This window comes from Labrus mixtus, chromosome 2 (genome assembly GCF_963584025.1).
Source record: "Labrus mixtus chromosome 2, fLabMix1.1, whole genome shotgun sequence".
NCBI classification, from domain to species: Eukaryota; Metazoa; Chordata; class Actinopteri; order Labriformes; family Labridae; genus Labrus; species Labrus mixtus.
In genome coordinates, this window is record NC_083613.1 from 7,548,602 (window position 1) to 7,569,987 (window position 21,386).

Consider the following 21,386-nt stretch of genomic DNA (forward strand, 5'->3'; position numbering starts at 1 on the left):
GTTGAAGGCAAGTGCAGAAATGTTCAAAACACTACTTGTTACACTAATGCAGGCTCCAAAAACATTTTACCTGCTGAACTGGCAAAACAAATTAATAGTGAATCTAATTTCCCATAAACATGTAGGTTTCAGTTTATGCTCAGGTGAAGCTTCTCTCACTGAAATATCCAAACACAAATTGGAATTCTAGCATGTCTGTCTTACTATCCATCTATCTATCTGTTTTTGACCTTAGAACAAGCCCTCCCCAGCTGCAACAAAAAAAAACAGTAGTTAGTTTCTGTCTGAGAAATCATCTCCAGGAAATGTAATGTAATCGAGAAATAAATATGTTTTTTGTGTCTGAAACAAACTATAAATTCACACAGGAAATGTAATGCAAACATTTAAGTGAACCAGTTTCTATCTGCTCAGCTAAGCTGTAATGATTTGTGTTTTTCAGAGAGTAGACTGTGCAGACAATGTTCCATTATCGATCACTCATCTTAGTTTATGTGTACACAATGCTTTCTCTGAATTGTTGTGTACACTCCACACATCATTTATTAAATAGTTATTGAACTTTAATGTAAGTCTGCTGATGATGCATTTTCTTCAAAAATAGACTCCCTGACACTTAAGAGCAAGTGTAATAATAATAATGCATAGTGTAGTACTCTATTAATATATTATTTTCTGTGCTACTGACAGGATCAACCAGGCAGTGCCATGTTAAACATCCCTCATTCAGTGGTATTTGGTGTGTTGTGGTACTTTTTGTAAAGATCAGTTGTTTTCCTCAGTGTTTGTAAAGGAGAAATATTACCTGTTTTTTTTTTGGTTTTTTTTATGAAAACTGCCAGAAGGGTGTAGCATAAGCCAAATAAGATTTCAATCATTAGCTCCGTCCAATCGCCTCCATTAAAATAATAACAGCAATGAGATTTCCTTCCTATGTCTTCATATAACTCTGACAACATCTCAACCAAAACAGAATCTGTATGCATACAGATTTAAAGAAAGACAAAAAACTAAAATAAAAATTAACTTCACAATAAAAACTAATTTTATTGTGAAAAACGAGTGCTTAAACAGAATGTGCTCTTCTAACTTTGTAGGTGAACTCAATTTTACAACTGCACTCCTAGGGTTGAACAGAAAACCAAACAATGGTATGACAGTGATTTATTTTAGAATTAAGTAGACAGTAAATAAAAAGTGTTTAAGATTCAATGTAACGTTGTAAGCGTGGAAGAATTTCAGTCAAACACATTAAACGTGTTATATGAACTATGCTGCTTAGCTAACGTCTTTGCTACAACAATTCCATCCAAACAGTCACATCTCACCAGACAAACTTCTTTAGACCTTCAGCAGAGTGAACTTACTGACCTGCTGTGACTGATTGACCCATCAATCACTCTGTAAATGTTAACATTTGTTATGTTAACTTAAAGTAATTAAAGTTTTGATTGAAGATTTTTGTGACTGAAAAGTTGTATGGTATGTGTAGGTCTGCTTGGCAATGCTCTTTTACATAGTTAAATACATGTTGTAAGTTTGAGTTGAATTTACATGTTTGTCTAAAATACATTTTAAAAATAACTTTGGTTTTTTGGATATTTTTTTACGCGTTCATTTTTGCAGTGTGTCCTCTTTTTATTTGCCATATCACTGATAAGATTTAGTCTATAGGTAAAAGGTTCCAGATAAGGTGAAGCCAAACACACCCACACACAGACAAGCACACACATTCACACACTCTTTGAGGGTCCCCTCAAAGCCAGCCGTTTGAGGAAAAGTCCCGCCTCAGCTGCTGAGTCTCGGCCTCTGTGAGCGGCTGCAGAGGTGAACGACAGGCGCCGCCATGGAAACCAAACCACTCCATTGCCTGCTTGAGGGCGGGGACTCCCAACTTCCTTGTTACCTTCAAACACAAAGACCCCAATCAGTCTCCGTGTACCCCTAAACATCCTTTAAATCATTCAAATCTATTAGTTTTGTTAGTTGGCTGCTGCGTCTCGTTGGTGTCTTGCGTCATTATACCAGTGAGCTTGTGTTTCCATGCTGCAGAATGTGGAGGTGTACGCCTAGAGTGTGGATGTGGTCAGGGCAGTGACATTTAACACACCTGAGCAGACACATTTGTAGCCTGAAGCTAATTGTTCAATGCTGTCTCCTCACACATCTCACTCAGGCTCCGAGCAGCTCGGAGAAGAGGCAGCGCTCTGACATTCTAACCTCGGTGTGTTGCTAAGTGCCGGCGCTCTGCTCACTTGGTAGAAGTTAACTCAGAGCTCCAATTTGAAAAATGAACACTCTTTATATCCATGTAAGCAGTTCTGACTGCTTGTTTCCGTCTTTTAAACCTCAGATTCTGTTGTGTAAAAGCTAGAACAATTTGTCTATAATCAAGCTAAACTTGTATATTTTATGTTGTTGTATTTAATTTGAACTGTAAGTATTACAGCTTGTCTGTAGACTGTATACAGTTACCTCAGTTGTTGGGCCTACAGTCAGGCATTGTATTGCCATCTTGTTTATTTTTTTAAAGCCAAACGTGGTCATTATTGGACCAGAGGGTGGAGCAGGTGAGTGGTAACAGTTAGGACAAGTCACTAGCAGTCTATTTAATTAACTGGCTAAATGGAGAGTAAACAAGCTAAACTAATAAACCTGTTACGGGTAGTTTATTCACCCAAGTTAATAGTTAAAAGTTATTTTTTTATTTAAACAAATGAGTTGGAAAAAAAAAAACCCTGCAGAACAGTTGTCACGAATAAAGAAATGAGCTATACACATCAAATAAATGTTTTCTGTAAAGGCTGTAAACGTGTTTATTTTTGCTGTAAAGTTGGGCTTTAAATATGGAACATAATGGGGATTGACTCACTTTGGATGTCAGCCTCAAGTGGACACTCAGGGTACTGTAGTTTTATAGCACTTCATTGTTGCCTTTATAATTTGATCTCAGAGGTTGAATCTGAATTTTGTCACTTCATTTTGTAGTTACTACTTACTTATTAGACATAGATAAAATGTAATATAATATTTAAATCAATATGAATGGTTTTAAGTCAGGAGTTGTATTTCGTTTTACCGGGTTGGTATTTACAAATGGTGTACACATCATTTTTTAGCCCAAAACTATTATGGTTTGTCTCGTGTGTCTTTGGCCATAGGGGTTTAATGCTACCACTTGATATTATTTATCCAGTCTGTCACTATGAGTGTGAGTTTGTCTCAGATGAGTTTGGGTTGGGCGGTGGATAAAAGTGTCCACTGCACAGCAGATGGTACTCACGGCGGCGTTGGGCTCGATGAGGCGTTGCTGCAGGGCTCTGGCTTCCTCCCAACAGCCGGACACACACAGACGCTCCAACTCACACAGCTCCCGACCGAGCACATTAGCCAGCGCACACACTCCACCAACCGCACCTACACACAGATCACAAGGACTGTTAAAGGATCAATTCACTCATTTTCTTTCTCTTTTCTTTTCTTTTTCTGTGCTTACCTGAAACAATAAGATGCTGTCACAGAATGAAATGTGTTCTTGACTTTCTAAAACGTCAACCCCTCTCCTTTGACTATACTTTCTATTTAAAGAAGGAAAAGAGCAAGCAACACTGGCATCTGTCTACACATTTTAGAATGCTAAATAACATGCTTACAATCAAATGGCAGTAATAATGTTAATGAAGTGCAAAATCTAATAATACATTTTTGTTAATAGGGAGGGGGTCATTATTACTGTAGTCACTGATCATTTCTTGTACTTTGGCCATAGTGACAGCTGTATCCATCTAGTCAATGAATTTCATGAAAACCAATCAAATCTGTAAAATGTTTCTTTAAGGTGACCACAAAGAACAATAAAATTAATAGACATTTTGAGTGTAAATAAAAAAAAAAATAATGATTAAGAAAAAAAAAGGCCTAAATCCAAAAGTAACACTGCAACCTTAACTTTTTAGAGGTTTGTCAAAACACAGGAACATGAGTGACATGAACGATTCATGAATATGACACCTCTCCTGTTTGCCTGGTTCCTAATAATCGTACCATTTAGCTTGACAATTAACTAAAGATTACTCATGGTCCAGCTCTTTGCAGTTGGCTGTGTAATTCATGCCGTTGATAAGTGTGAAGAGGTGGCCTGCAGAGTCTCATAAGAACAGTTCCCTGTGTGCAATCACTCACGCACTGAGTGTTTAGATTAGAATATTATTACCAATCATGCACAATGTGCTAAAACATTAAAATGCAGGACAGGAAACTACAAGATCACTCCAGTTTGAGGTCTGAGCATTTCATCCTCCAGCTTCCACACTGACAGATTCAATGTTCAAACAAGCGAGGATAAAACGTAACAGAAAGGACTAATGTGCATTCTCTTCCTGATGGTAAGCTGGACATATATTTCTCTTACATAAATCCATCCATCACTGCTCTGGTTTTACATTTCAGCTGTCAAAATGCAGAAATAAATGATTAACTGTCATCCTTTTTAGAGTCCCGCCTTCCATTTTGCTATTTTCCTCTGCTGACAGTTCAGCAGGCAGCAGTGCTTCTCATGATGTCTCTCTTTTATTTACAGAGCTGGGTACACATACATTTTCCCAGGCAACAAGATATCATGGCCTCTCAGTGTGACACCTCATTGTCTGTGTCTGTTGGTGGAGGAGAGGAAGAGAGTGGCAGCCTCCGTTCGCGGCCTTGGAGTTGTTGATGGTGTTGATAGACGAGCCGGCGGCGGCTGATGGGAGGATTTTTTTCTGTCTGATTTATGCTTCTGTGGCCGCCGTCGCTCACATCACACAGCTGACAGCAGCTTACCAAACACTGCCGACTGACAGGTGAGTGGCTCCACCTCCTCACTGCTCTGGGAGTGCCCGCTCAGAAGCAGAGACAGCATATGATTCAAAATGTCCAGAAATGGGCAGGAACTAAGGTTGAATTTAGATCCAGAAGCAAGAGGAATATATCTCAAACAACACACAGTTTTTTATTATCAATGACATCTTTAAAGCTACAGGAACTTTGCCTTGACATTTTCAAAATGGACAAACGATTTTAAAGTTATGAATCTCTCTAAGCTTTCATGTCTATAAAAAAAACTATACAAAATCATCTCATTTTACTTATTAGAGCAGTCTTTTGAACTTTTTTTAAGCCAATCTCTGTGTGATGAAAAAAATCCCACGGAGACTCCAACAATCATTTTTTTACAAAATGACATACAGTAGCTCATTATAGTACATATTTTGACAGTTTATCCTCTACAGCAAATGTAACACCTCTTAATTCAAACTATTTCACAAGAAAATTGTAGTGCTAAAGTGAGCCTGAGTGAATGTGATGTGAAGTGTTAAATGGAGACTCAACACATTAATGTGTGTTACTGCGGGATATTGTGGACAAAGAATTGACAGCGTATTTACAACTGTTTCTAGTAGACTATACACGATGGGTTTTGATATTGTGTATTTATTATTGTGTATATCAGGGAGCTCCAAATGTTTTGGCTAACTTTTGGGGAGCTGCCGTTTCGTCCATCTTTTTTATAAAGTTTATGTGTGCCAATGAGGATTTGATAGATGTCTGCCTTGGACCCTCACAACTATGGTGAATGCAACAATGTGCCGCTTCCTACATCCGTTTGTTCGAGTTGTCTGAGCAAGAATCAGAGGAGGAAGCAGAATCGGAATATTTCATGTCGGTTTGTTGCTAGATGGTGAGTTACAAAATACAATGTTAAATGATCGCTCTAAAGCGTTGGCTTCTGCTAAGTTATAACTAGTAAACTCCTGCCAACAATTGTGAAAATGTGCTTTCAGCATCAATGTAGTGAGCTGTTGGGAACAAGACTTTGGACATTTGGCCGTTACGGACTGCCATTTGAAGACATAACACTATTAGACCTGGAGCAGCATGTAACACACGGTTACAGAATGGGGGGCAAAGTTGTTCCACTGCTGATCGGCCACTGGAGGTGCTGATAGAGGTGTAAAGGAACGAGCTGGCGAGGCAGAACAGCACTATGTGTGTGTGTGTGTGTGCATGCCTGAGTATGTGTGTATGTGGAGCCCCTGCTATGTGCACACACGCCATGCTTCTCGAGCTCCTCTCGGCGTGCCACAGTGCTGTGTAGCGATGTGAATTGACACTGGGACACGAGTATTCTGACGTTACGGATGCAATATGGAAGTACGAGGGCGAATGACTTCGTTCTGCTGCAGTCTGTATTGATACTTGAACACAGACTCCCAGCATGAACTCATTATCATATCAATCAGTCAGCTTTACCTTGCTCACACACACATACACACACACACACACACAGCCAATTAATCCCCTATTTCAGTTATGGAGATGAGAACATGTCAGGGAGCAGAGATCAGAGAGCTGTGTCAGTGTGTGTGTGTGTGTGTGTGTGTGTGTGTGTGTGTGTGTGTGTGTGTGTGTGAGTTGCACTGGGAAAACATGACTCATTAGGTTCCACAGCATCATATTGAAAGTGATCCATGAATGTGTTATCTAATCCAGGCTTGTTGTACACTGTACGTGGCCATCATACTAAGAAGCCATCATTTTCATAACGCTGCTGAAAAGACTGCTGAGTTTCTTTTTTACCGTAACTTTAACATGTAAGATCACATGTATCCCTGCAGGAAGGAGGAAACTCTACTGAACCTTGAGAAGATCAAAATAAAAGACAGAACAGTCCAAACTTTTTTTTTAATCAGAGGAAAAGCTCTTTAAACAGAAAAGAAAAAAAGGTAAGAAATACAAATGGCCATGCAATTCACATTGGACAAGAAATGTCCTCTTGTGTACATTTTTCAGTCTCTGTGCTAAGGTTAAGAAAAAGGGATTGACGTTGTACTGAATATCAGCATTGCTGTGACTCGGACAGAAGCAGGTTGAATCCCAGAGATTATCACAGCGTGCTAATATTTAGCATAACTGCATAACTTCCAGTGTGTTATTGCTTAAAAAAAAGCTATTACACAAGTAGCATCAGGTACTTCATTTTTGTCCACCAACTCCACTAGTTCTTGAACTTGACGGGATCATTTGAACTCTTTCTATTTTGTGTAAATCACAGAATGTATAAAAAGATGGATGACATACAATGGAGTTTGACATCACGGTGATTGACAGCTTTGTTGACAAATGAGGTGCTGTGTGCTTTAGATTAACAGAGTAGAGGAGGAACGCTGGGAAGAGACGTAACATGGACTAACACAGCAGTCAAGGAAAGTTCCATGACCGTCTGCTGTAGCCTGTACTGACCTGATTGATCGTTGCCGTTTTATCAGCAAATTAAACGTGTGCTTTGGTTAGAAAGTGTGCAAATTGTCAGTGCCCACATTTATACAACAAATGGGAATGAAGACAAGCTGTCCATCTTTATATACAGTCGATGGTTACATCAAAGGAATGGATGGGGGCTTCTGAGAGCTTTTGACCAGTTATCAAAACAAACAAAAAAATGAATTCATGAGTTATGTGGATGTTTTTTTAACACTTGTAATTATGCAATAAGGACCATAAATTACATAAATACCAAAAACCCCCCAAAAACTCAACTATTTTAGAGGAGAAAGGGAAACAGAAGATTACAGCCTTGGGTGTTTTAATGGCTTCTTACCAACAGAATAAGCGGCCATGAGAAACCCTGCTGAGCCCGCCAGCACCTGGAAATCCTGCGTTTTGGTTTTGTGAACAATCAGGCCAATCCGTGTGATCTGAGGAACAGAGAGAGAGAGAGAGGTAGGTAAAAAAAAAAAAATAGAAATGTTTCATATTCGTCACTCCTCCCTGCTGTCAGGATTAATAACTGCTGTCGTTTATTTTATCCCAGGAGAGGCTTTCACAGGAGAAATAAGACGACAAAGCCAACATCTCACAAGGTAAACAAATCGCTCAGATTGAGACGAGCATGGACTCTTCACATGCTTTTTGGGTTGGTGGGGGATGGGTTGTTCAAGATCCCAAACAGAAGAAGAAAGAAGAAGAAGAAGAAGAAGAAGAGAGAGAGAGAGAGAGAGAGAGAGAAAGAAAAAAGACAAGTCCCATGTGAGAAATAAAAGGGAATAAGCTTCAAACAGAGGAGGAGGAGGATGGGGAAGGCTCATGAATAATTGATAATCTCTCTATTTTGTTTTGCCTCTTTTAAATCTCTTTTGTCAATCCAGATATGAAGCGCCGAATCCAAATAAACCTGAAATGTACAAAGAAGAACGTGAGACGACTCTGCAGCTGCTCAGCACATGAAGCTGAAAACTCCACAGGGAAAAAAAAGAACCTGCAGCCTCCGGCTTCTGTCTCCATCACTGCTGCCAGGGAAGGTCTATTTTTAACCGCCCAAGTGTCAATCAGTTTCCCCATATCAGTCATTTCAAACACACAGGACTGTAATTGATCAGTCACTCAATCAGGTTTCAGGAGCTCCTGCTGGTCTTCTGAAAGCTCAGGCTGGCTATTTTGATGAATCTCCCCAGTGGGAAAATAACATCGCAGTGAGAGTACTGTCTGCCCCTCTGACAGAAAAACACTCATTACTTTCTTTTTTTAAGTCTCATTATTGTCATTAGCCTTCAGTGTTCAGCATGAGAGCGTGGAAACCCAACCTTCCACTAAAAGTAGAGTCTAAAAATAGCGTCCTGACAACCAACAGGATGATATCTTTTTGTTGCTTCAGGGTAACACCATGCCATATCTCACTTCAGTAGGAAAAATATTAGGTAATGAAAAGCATTATAGTTTGAAATGAATCTGTATTTTCAGGTTCTACGTGAAAACCTACAACATGACAGGGGTCTGGGTTCTCACTATAACAAGTGCTCTAGTTTCTGTTTGCAGTATGTTTGTAGTTGGAGTATTATTGACCAATCATGTATCAGCAGGCTCTACTGTATGCAGGGAAAACAGTCTGTATGGAGAGCAAGAGCAGACAGAACTTAATCCGGCATAATGACATCCTGACACCAATCTGACATGTATTTATTAAACTCTATAAACATACAGTATATCTGCATGCAGGTGCAGCTAACAATCCGTTCTAGATTTTTTTTTAAATTCAACTCTACGAACAAAATCTGCTTGACTCTAATGACTACGTTTACATGCACACCATTTTCCTGGTCCATATTCTGGTTAAGGCAATATTCCGAAAAAGGTGTTTACATGCTCTGCAGAGTGCTGATCTACTGGAATATTCCCGTTTACATTTTAATCAGCATATTCCGAATAAACCGTAGTAGTAGTAGTAGTAGTAGTAGTAGTAGTAGTAGTAGTAGTAGTAGTAGTAGTAGCGTCATGACAAGACTTCATCTAGGGGTGTTCTTTTCGCACGCACTGTATTGGCCTTTCCACCAAATAGTCCAAGATGCTTGCTTTTCGCGATACTGTGTAATATTCTTATCACTTCTCCATCAAAGTGTGACTGGAACACTCGTTCTCATTCACCCCCTCAACCGTGGACGACAAGAACGCGAGGAAATGGGAAATGGAGCTCTACGCGTTACGCCATGGATACCAACAGGAGCCCTGCGGAGACTATGGATGAAAGTTCACAGCGAGGACTGCTGGGAGCGAGTAGAAGTAGTAGTAGTAGTAAATTTGTCTCCTCCTCGTCCCAAAAGTGGAAGGTCTTTTGCATGTTTCTCGCCATGTTGAACATGCGCAGAAGTAAACAAATCCTTGAAGTAGCATATTCAGGAGCATATTCCGACTAACGCGTTTACATGACCCAATATTCGGGTTGATACAGGCTTATGCCAGGGGTCTTATTCCGGTTTTTAATAATCGGAAAATGAGCTTAATCGGGTTATGACAATTGGAATAAGGTGTTTACATGACTCCTACGCAATCAGAATATTGTCATTATTCCGATTAATACAGGAATATGGTGTGCATGTAAACGTAGTTACATGTCACAAAAGCCAATCAGTGTTAAGATTTCCCGACTTCATGGGATGCATTCTGAAATCTTAAGTAGTGAAAATCACTACTAAGTGGAATTTTACAGTTTATAATAATTATTTAAAAAACGTAAAGCAACCAAGAGTGGCAGATGGCTTAGGCTCTCTGATATTTGGATTTCTGCTTCCTCAGCCTATACTCCACCTGATGTCACTGAAACAGCCTACACTTTCTCAGGTCTCTTCAGTTGATTAAGAGTAAGATTAACTTTATTGTCCCAGTGGGAAATTTGACTTGGACTTCACGGAGCTCTGATGCAGTAGCAAAATAACAAAATACATTCATTCGTCGGTAAAACATGTCAGCTAAAATAATCATTAGATTCCATTAATGAGACATTCTCCCCCAGCAACCATCACAACAGGGACACGGTTTACCTGATTGTTTCCATCTGAAAGTTTCCTGTCAGTCTAATCTGTCAGAATTGGCCCAAAAAACAGTCATCAGGACACATGCACACATTTGCTAATTCAATACAATTCGGTATGCGCTGGATATCAGTAGGAACTTATCATTCTTACCCAATTCAACGACCACTCAACACTTTGAGATAGAATACTTACTTGATAAATGTTAACACGGTTTATTCTTGTTAACATTTTTATGACTGTTAAAAGAAATAATGAACCCTACATGATCTGTTCATTCACTGAAGAAGCTTATATAACTCTGTTCTTTTGCTTCTTAACTGTCGCCGAAAGAAGACCTGAAACACTCGATCAGGTTCCTTTCACACATTCAGACCATGACATGCATGTGCACCCATGTCCATTATCATCCTGAAGGATAAGAAGACAACAGAAGCACTGACCAAAGTCATCATTTCAGTTCAGAACTGCATCTCTATTACTAAACAAGTTGTTGCCTTTAGAAGTAGGCTAAAGTTGGTGCAGAACAGCAAAACAGGCAATGGATAAAGAAACTCACTGTGTGGGAGTGAAATTATATATACGTATCAAATATATAGCCAACCAGAGATCATACTTCTTGACAAATTCATACAAAATTGTGTTTTCTTCAACAACTTCTCTTTATTTGAAAACGTGAAATGATTAAATAACACCTTTAGAATAAATATATACAAGGTTGATTTTCATTTAGCATCCATTAAAGGTCATATATTGTGCAAAATACACATAAACATGTTTTTCTAACTCTATTATGTGTCCCTAGTCGGTCCACATAAAACATAAAAATCCAAACTCTCCGTCTTTTGTCTGCTCCACTTTTCAGAAAATGTGAGCTCAAACAGTCGGTTAAGAGATTTCCCATCATGACATCACAAAGGGAAGTAACCCCTTCCCAAGGTGGGTGACACTCCCACAGATTGGTGTTTGTTCTGCCCTCTGAGGCCGCCTTTCAACTGTAAACAAAAAGGGCATGGTGCGAGAAAGCCCAAACCACAGACCCTTACAGAAAGGGGCGTGGTCAAACACAGCTCATTTTCATTTAAAGACGTAGAAACAGCCTGTTCTGAGCAAGGCAGAAATAATTGGCGTTTCCACTGTCAAAAGTTGAGAATGGTACCAAAACTACTGATCCGTACTGTCCTATTTTTTTGTACCCTTCTGTTGGGGTGCCAAGCATACTGATCTGACCCTAAAGGTTAGAGCTAGACACACTGAAGTCCGCTGATTGGTGAAAAATAATCTTTACTTACTGTGCGACAGCGGTAATAAGGGCATCATTTATTTTTGTTTACTGTGTCATATTCTTCATCTCATTCTTCATTTTATTCGCTGTCCACACTATGTCACGCCACTGTGATTTAGTGATGTGTAAGGGTACGCTTGACTAACGCAAGCAAGATCAACCGTATATGGTACTCCGTACCAAACTACACTGAACCAAACCTGACCACTAAGAGGAAACGTGGCTATAGAGGGGTTTAAAATGCTAAATGTAGGATCAGGGTGGATTTTTATCAATAAACTTCCAAGACATGACTTTAAAATCTGAGTGACAAAATGCCCTTGTTAACATTAGAAAACTTCATCAAAAATCACTCAGTTAGCCATTTAGATAAAAAAATCAAGATTGTGAAGGCATGGCACAGCAACGTCTACCTGCCAATGTAGTTCATGGTCATGGTGCTTTCAGATTGTGTTTTCACAAAAGCACCGTAACTGATCAGCCGTCATTACGTCTATATTTATATTTGTTTTATGAAGCGCGTCTGAGCACTCTCTTCCCAACATTTCCTGTTTCTCTTCAGATGTCCTTTCCCATAAAGACAACAAGATTACCCCAAGAACAGTGCAAATATGGGGGGCGGTACGATCACTTTCTTCACGTCATCAAGTTTGCAATGAACTCTGAGTAAGTCCCACATGAAAGTGTGCAGAGATGTGGGCTGGGGGAAAAGAAACATCCACTGTAGATGATAACTATCCATGTTTGACAATGGCCTGTGGATGATAATAACATAGAGACCTTTCCTTTAATCTCTTAATTAATTAAATAAAAAATATCAAAGCTCGAGTAAACTCAAACTATATCAGGAGAGTTTACAGAAACTGAAATGACAACATTTTGAGTGAAATGAATTTATAGTACTTTTGAGATGCTTACCATCATACACATTAGTTTATTCATTAAACAGTCAGAATGCTGCTGTGAATTTGGGTTTCCAGAGACTTAAACAATTTTTTGACACTGAATTATGTTATCACTTACCTCGTGTGAAAATGATAACTTAATATGCAACTGAGCGATTATTTTAAATATTTTATGTTGTACAGGCTCTTCTATTCTAATTCAATAAAAAATGCAGCGCATCTGTTTCTACACAGCCTTAAAATTAAAACTGTCATTTCAAAAGTTGACAGAATGGTAATTAGTCTGACAGAGCATGCTGGGAAAATGGAGGCTTAAACTTCATTAAGCTTTTCTTGCTAATCAGGGCTAAGTTTTATTGACAGTTGAGGAAAAAATGGCAGCGTTAGTTTAAGTCTCGTCATGTCACAGTTAAGTGTGTGACTATCTATCAAGCGTGAGCTGTTGAGACGTAACTATAAATGTTCCTGGCTCTCTGGGTAGTGGGCGTTTTAATTATTTCACTTAAGAGGCCTTAATTGTTTGGATTGAACATACAGTCTGAATTAAATCACTGTGATGAGGAGGGAAGGCTCAAAGCACAAAAAGTAAAAACAGCCAAGTTGAGTGTGTGGCATGAGGATTCTGATTTAAGAAGATTAGGAGAGATGAAAAGACATTTGAATGATTCATGAAAGGAGTCATGTTAAAGCAGCAAATGGCAGCTGTATGGATGAGTGAAATGATTGAATCTATTTCTCTTTGACTTTCATATTTGAAGGAGATCAGATTAAGTGCTGGAAAGATGTTTGGTGGACTAACGTCTCACGATTCAAACTTTCATCAGCATCACAATATCATGTTGATTTAACGATTTAAAGAAATAAAAAGTGATTTCCCCAATATTGTATTCGTACTGGTTGATTTAAAAGAAGTTCAGACAGAAAAGACACATAGACGCATGCAAGTCTGGATATTCAGGTCATTCAGTTCAGATTTCATAGCAACTTGACAGTTGGACTGTTTGAAAGACGTGAAAGTGGATCATTGACATATTAATGAAATCTCTGCAGTCTCTCACTCATTTTGCCAAAGCACCAAACTCTGGCGCTTAAAAATAAAGCCAACACAGAAGTGCAAAAACTGCATTTCCCCGAGTGTCCACTTCAGGCTGACTGCAAAAGACAAGGATCCCCCCCTTAGGTCCAATATTCAAATGTCAACTTTTACAGTCTAGTTTTTTTAATCAGCTGTTTTGAATAAATGAAAGTGTTAAGAGTTTTACAAAATGAGGCATTATAAGGAGCTGATTTGACTGACAGAAGAGTGTGTTGTAGCTGTTTGTTTAGCAGAGTGACTTTAAGCTCTCAGCTTTGTTTGTGTTGTTTTCATCCATTTGGATATCCTGGGTAGATGCCAAGCTTAGACAAGCTAGATATTCTTGCAAACATACAGTTCTTCTTTGGACTGTTAACAAACTCAGAAACCTTTGTATAGTTCAAAACTAATAAAAAGTTCAAATGTAGCAAAATGCCAGCAGGCTATCAATCAACAGGACAGTAGACTCTGATGAAATTGACCTTCTGGTGGCATAAACACTTTGTGGTCTAGTCTGAGTTGTCTGCTGCCGTATGCACAGTAAAACTGTTTGTTGAAAGTAAAAAAGAAAATAACTATGAAGAAGCCTTTCAACATGGACAACCAAAAAACACCTTTTTATTTTCTGCTAACATGTCCTCCAGTTCCTGAAAACCCTTTTCACATCTACTTTCAGTTTTAACGAGATTCAATTCCAGCTAAGACCATCAATGCTTCAAATGGGAGACATTTCTAAAATAGCAGGATGTGGCTGATGTGTTTTCCACTCATCTTCTGAATAATCTTTGTGCAACTTGTCTGCCTCCCTCAAATTGACCCTTCACCCTTTGTTTTCTGTGTTTGGCCTTTTCACGCCTACATTTGAGCCGGGCCGCTCCGTGCTTGAACTCCTCCCACGCTCCCGTCTCCCGGCGAGTGGACAAACATGTTATTTCCCAAATCAGAAATCCATTTGCAACTTCTTGCAAACACTTCCCACACAGACGCGAAGGTTTTAAGAGTTTGTCGAGAGATGTTCCTTTTTTTTTTTTTTTTCAACAACTCTGCCTGTCTTCACCCCTGCGGGAGAAAACCAAACACACTCACACACATGCACTCAACACACACACTTTTTTAGTTCTAGCTTCCTCATTTACTTTGCAGCAAGTTTTCAGAATACGTGCTGCACAAATCAACTCGTGAACGCAGTGCTGTTTCTACTAATGTGCAGCATTACATTATGCTTACACAGATTTTCTTTTCAACTCCATCCTTGAAAAGAAAAGCTTGCATGGCTTTTAGTGTTATTTGAATATATGTGAAAACAACATTTTTATTTCCATCCATGCACAATGAGCCTTGCTAAATATCTCCGTCTCCACCTTTCCCTCACTGGTCCTGCATGGAGTATTTGCTGGTAATAGATGTATTCTTAAGAGACTGTGAAGAAGACGGTACGGACCACTCACACTAGTCAAACAAACTGGACTTTGGGGGTAAAACGTTCTTGGGCATATTACAGATTGACTAGTGTAAGTGCGCCCTTAGTTATCAAATTAAACGTCCTTACAAATAATTAGTTGAATAAACGTTGTAACTGTCATTTCCTTAGATTTCCCATTTTGGAAAAACATGGAGAGACTAACTCAAATCTGTGTGTGGAAGAAAAACATCGAGCCACAAACAGCAGACAGCTTTCACAGTACAAAAATTAATATCATTTTCAGTTCAACCTCTTTGGTTGTCTTTGCAACAGCTTGTTATGATCCATATTTCCCTATAGGTAGGCTGCGACCTCTAGTGGCCGAAGTAGTTATGAGCAACATGGTCAGTTTGGGGTAGAAGGGGATCGTGTAATGCTTAAATAAATATTGAACAGCTCAAAGTCTAACAAACTGCTTTGTACTGTATTTGATGGATATTTATTATCTATGCTCCTGTATGAGAGACAGAGCAATCTACCATTACATTTACATGGCTTCATTATTAATACGTTTATTTTTACAGGAAGAATGTAATAAAGTTTCATTTTCATAATGAGCTTGAAAAAAAAACTAGAATGTGTATCGATGAAACACTACAGTATACCTTTACATTATATTCATAGACCCTGTCCATATATAGCCCCGCCCACTTCTAACAAAACTCCATAAAACATTGCATCGTGCTGTCTACAGGTAATTGCTTTGGGGGAAACAGACGGGTCAAGAATCCCAGGGCAGGGTAGTACGACGGATTCAATCTGGGTGAGAATGGTCTGGATTTGGAAATCTTTTTTTTTCTATCCAAGATCTGGTAATCCAGTTAACTTCTGTTCCTGTTTCTCAGATTAACTGGATAGGATCAACCAGATACACTGACTTTTAAAGATGACCAAATCCAGATAACCCAGAAGTCGTCATGTCATTCTACCTACTTTGTCTTCAGACAGCACCAAAGTCCTCACGAACTGAAAGATCCTCACACTTGACTTCCAAATATCAAGATTTGATTAAATGAATAACGCTGTAAACCTAGGGGAAACACTGTGAGCGATGGAACTGGCTTAATTATTTCAACCCAAGGCATTTTTTTTTCTAAAATCCAGCCAGTTTGGGTGCTTAAGCTAAACGATCCGTCAGCAATTTCTGATCTCATGAGATGCAATTTAGCTTTGTCAGGTTTATATTAAATAAGCTTCAATTTACAGGGAAATCAATCGCCCTGATACATGATCTGGATATTTGTAGTCTGTCTCTATCCTGCCTCATCTTAGCATCAATTATCACAAACTCAGATATAACGTTCTGTTTCCATGCAGCACGCTGAAAGCTGCAGGTTGTGTTGAAAGAGATTGTAACAGGATTTCTTACGTCTCCTCCGCTGTCTTTCAGGCCGACAATGTTTGGATGCTGAGACAGCTGAACCACAGCGTCAAGCGGCAGCTCCAGGCCCGTGTTAGCCGGCACACTGTACAGAACCACCGGCACCAAGCTGCAGTCGGCCACCTGCAGAGAATAAAAACACAGGAATATATCCTTAGACACATATACATATATATATATTATATATATATAGTATCAACGTGTCTAAGGATATATATGTGATATATCCTTAGACACGCTCATATCTCTGCTAGTCTTTTTTTTTATTACTGAATTCAATAACTTTCGTTTCATTCTCAAGTCTTCCAAAGTTTTACTGGTAAACTTAAACGTGTTCTAGTTTCCTCCTGAACACTGATTATTCCTTTAGATTTAAAATATTTTTACTGCACTTTTAGAACATAATCTTAAAAATAATATACAACTACATGTTCATATATTATGGCAGGATGCCAGCTCTCCTTTATAATATTTGTTTTTTCACAGCAGCTCTCCATGTATTACTGCATCTTTTAAAGAGTCTTTAACAAGTGATTTAGTATTCTGATGTTTTGATGGGTTTGAAAAAACAAACTGCATATTACTCACTATTCATTATTTTAAGGTTTGATTAAAAATGTTTAAAACAAAACCGTGTCAAATGAACTGTCAAACTATGCCCAATATAGTTTTAAAGCCCCAAGTAGGGCCTTAAAATTGTTTATTTTTTTCAACCAAAACTCAAAGACTCATTAACTTTATAGTGACAAAAAAGAAATCAGCATTTAGAGCTAATTCTTCATTTTTCAAAAGCCTTCAGACTTTGACTAAAATGTCATCAATCTATTGGAGAGAACTCTGTTTTTGCTGCAGTGGATTAGATGAGATGAAGGAGTTTATTATCAAGAGTTGAACATGAACAGTGACAACATTTTGGCAAATCTTTATTGGCTTATGGTTTAAAAGGTAAAATTTAATTCTGTGCCATTTTTACATAACATTTTAAAGCACTAAGAGGTACAAACAGTTTGAGGATTGCCTCAGCCAGCAGCTGCAATCTAATTCTTTGATGTTCAGATTGTTATTCTAAATATACAACATTTTGGTAAGGATCCCTATAAAAACAGACTTTCTTTAGTTAATGTAAGATCCTTTTTTATAACTACAAATAACTATCTCAAAGCCACCAAACTCCATTGACTAAAACAGCAATTTTACCATGCAGAACAAAGGAGTTACTATCCCTGCCCTGATTGGTTCTTTTATTAAATATATATCTGTTTGACTATAATGCTTAAAAGGTTAGCTTGGACCCAATAAAATACCAAATCTGTGGAAGGCAGAGGTACACAAATATCCCCCATGGTTTAGGTAATATGACTGTATTTGTCAATGGACTCTGGTGGTGTGAAAGTTTGTATACTGTCACAGAGACTACAGTGCAGCCATTGCAGATCCTCTTGCAGCTGTTGGTAAGTTAAAGGATATATTCAAGCCAAGACATGTTAGAGACTGTGTGTGTGCGTGTGTGTGTGTGTGTCTGACTGTCAGCTGACCTTGGTAAAGTGCTGGACCAGAGCACGGCTGTCCATCTTGCCTTTGTAGAAGCAGGGTGTCACCACCAGGGCAGCGTCCGCCCCGGCTGCAGCCATCTTCTCCGTGAGCTTGACCGTGGCTCTTGTTGCTTAATGTGGAAAAAATGTGGAAGAAACAACTGAAGTAACAAAACACACACACTTTTTTCTGCAGCTTCTTCCTCACCCTCAGTGAGATAAACATTCAAAGGCATAAATCTCAGAGGAACTCAGTGCTGCAGGAGGATTCATGTGTTTTTATTTGTTCACTCTCTTCAATGTGTTTCTATAGTATACTAAAGCTCCTGTATGTACACATAATGCATGTGCCCTCATGTCCAAGGCCTCCATGTATACCGTATCGACTATATATATATGTCTGCTTCCAGCGACTCAAGAAGCTAAATACAACAACCTTGGCTGCTATTATACACGGTGAACACGCAGTAAAGAGTAGGAAGAGAAACGCTTAAGACAGGAATGTAACTGAGTTTCTCTATCAGCACTATTTCAGGGATAAAGGCCGAGCAAAACCGGATTATTCAGATAACAAAAACGCTCATGATCCTTTAATATATGTTGAGCAAATATTTGTGCAATTATTGATCGTTAGCGGCGCAGGATTTTTTTTATCATCACTGAAAGGAGGAAGAAGCTATAGAGCGAGTTAATGCACATCTCTCTCCTCTCTCTTTGTTCCTGTACAGCCTGTTACAGACTCCATTTGACTTCAATTATAAGGCCTTAAAACTAATGACACCACGACGACATCGTGATGAGATTACAATCAAGGTCACTGAAGTCTTGATTGGAAAAGCATGAAGAATCACTTTGTGTTTTCAAGCAGCTGCAGGAGTCTGAATTGTCCGCCAAACTCAAAAGAGTCTTTAAAATGCAAATGTTAGAAAACAGAAATTAGACCAAAGCTTTCTTGTAAAAGTGGAAGACAATTTATTAATCATTGTCTGAATCAACGGACAATCAGCTGCTACGAGTATTAGTCTTCTCAACCTACAAAATTCAACCTGCAAGTTCAGTGATTTTTCATAACACCGAAGCCCCGAGAGGATAAAGAGTAAAACCTGGTTTTCCTTCAAAGTCTGGACTAGATTGTTTCCCTTTTTACATCGAAATAGTAAAAACAAAAATAATTTTCCAGCATTATCCTTAAAGTGCTTTTTTCCAGTCTGTAAACAGTTAGCACATTTTATTCATTTTACCATTTCTCCAAGTTCAGTTTTTCATTTGTGAAAGGGGAAAAATATTAAAGGCATGGAATATCTATAATATAATGTCTTTAATATTGTATTTTTCATTTTATTATTTGGGTTTCATTTTTTTTAATCTCTTGTTATCCATTGTGTCTGTCTTTTTTAATCAAAAATAAAATAAAGGGAAAAATAACATGAGCCAGACTTTGAGAGGTGACCTTTGAACTTGATGGTCTTTTTAATGTAAATACTAAAAGTGTACTGGAGACTTACATTCACATCCTGATCCGGCCATCAGTAGTTTTCCTGCAGGCAGCGATCGCCTGACGGCCCTCACTACCTCCACCCGCTCTTCTTCTGTCAGGTACGGGTACTCTCCGTTAGAGCCCTGGACCACCAGACCTGCAACACAACACACAGTATTTTGTTTGCCTTTAAATCCCCCTTTTATCTTTAGAGAAGGTCAAGTTATCTCCTCGTGTCTGTCTGCCTGATGGCCGCACATTTTAGACAGTACTACCTCTGAAAAGAGTCCAGAGAGGCTTTTGTGCATCATCGTACACTTTGCTTGTCGTGACAATGGGAAGCCACATTTTCTTTAACACACAAAGCACAAAGTTGTACCTGTAGGTAATACAAACTGTGTGAATAATAATTCACACTTTACACTTGATTACAGCCAGTAAGCCATAATAACTATTCACAAGGATTACGGCCAACATGTAAATTTGTATTATCACTTAAAGTTAGCAGCAATACCATAAGTAGGCAGTCTATCTTTAATGCAGTGACTTTAAAAATCTGGTGTAATAGCAATGGGAAACCACTAGATGGCGATAAACACCTGCAAAACAAGGGGATTTTCCTTTTTTTCCCCGTGTTGAACTTCGTCCTCTCTGAGTTAGGTCCCTAACTGAGCAGGTACTGCAGACTGATCATTGACTGACAAAAAGCAGGTTTAGCAAGGATTTGTTCACGTGTTAAATTTAACTTCTTGAGAGTTTTCCAGTTGTATAGCCTATCAGAGTGACACATATGTATTCCCTCTCTGCTTTAATAAACCATGTTATTTAGCTCTACTTTCCCTAACGTGGATCATCTTTATCCCTTTAAATGACCCAATCACTTTAGACTGCGGAACACCTAAACTCCACTGCTTTTTTTTTTTAACTTAAAAGTGTGAAACATGTCTTACCTTTGAATGGTATCTTGGCATATTGCTGCAGGTTTTCCTCCAGTTTCTGGTAGTCCACGTCCTCTTTGTCGGTAAACGGGGTGCCAATGGGCGGGTAGATCCCGCTCAGGTCCAGCCTGGCAGCAGATGAGAAGTTCTGGGTTTGTTTCCATGCTGCTGTCAGGTGAGCTCCGCTCCTGCACCGGGGGCTCAGAGCTCTCCATGTCCGCACGCAGAGCATTGTGAAGCGGGCAGTGACCGACGAGGTGCTCGCTGTCTCTAAAGCTGGGACTCTGTGCAGCTGTTTGCAGCACAGGACGACTGTTAATCACTAACCTTCTTCTGTAAATGTTCACCAGATTTTAGGATATACGACCAACTTTGAAAGTGTCCAAAAGTGTTCACTTTAGTGACTCGTTCAGAGGCCAGCTTTATAATCCGTAGCGAGTGTTCAGCGTGTTTCAACCATAGTTTCAACTCGGACAGGTTCATTTCGTAATATTTCCTCATTGACCTGCATGACTGTAAATGTTATTTAAAACAATACTTATTAGTTCTACTGTCAGGAAACTTAAAACTGTACATTTACTGTAGAACCAGGCGATGTTGATTTTGTTTGCCTACGTTGAAGGCATCAGAAGCTCCGCCCAGCAGCAGGAAGGGATCATCACCCACAAGTTTGTCCCAGGAAGGACAGGAGGTTCAGTGGGTCTTTACTCCAAAAGACCTCTGCTGAAACCAAAGAAAAGGTGTTTGTTGTTTTTCATGCTAAAAGACCAAAAATGATTCAAACAGAAAAAAAAATCTGAAAATGAAGTGTCGAATTGTTAGAGCTCTACAAAAGGAAATTATAATACTGTACAGGCAATGTTCCCTTTAAAATGGTAAAAAACAAAACAAAAAAACTCTTATCTTAGTTTGTAAAAACGATATCTGAATATGGGATACATATCTGAGTAACTTTGATTTCGGATAAGCAGACAAATGTTTTTTTTTTTCT

The 21,386-nt window shown here is 38.9% G+C and overlaps 1 protein-coding gene across 1 annotated transcript; it reads right to left on the reverse strand.

Moving 5' to 3' along the window:
- Positions 1–1,149: 1,149 nt before the first annotated feature.
- hoga1 (4-hydroxy-2-oxoglutarate aldolase 1) lies at positions 1,150–21,028 on the reverse strand. Its single transcript, XM_061049369.1, has 7 exons — positions 20,408–21,028; positions 19,486–19,614; positions 17,984–18,111; positions 16,437–16,571; positions 7,637–7,733; positions 3,284–3,417; positions 1,150–1,906 (listed from the first exon to the last, which is right to left on the reverse strand). The coding sequence occupies exons 1-7, from the start codon at positions 20,625–20,627 to the stop codon at positions 1,757–1,759; spliced, it is 993 nt and encodes a 330-aa protein (XP_060905352.1). The 5' UTR covers positions 20,628–21,028; the 3' UTR covers positions 1,150–1,756.
- Between the last annotated feature and the right edge of the window lie 358 nt (positions 21,029–21,386).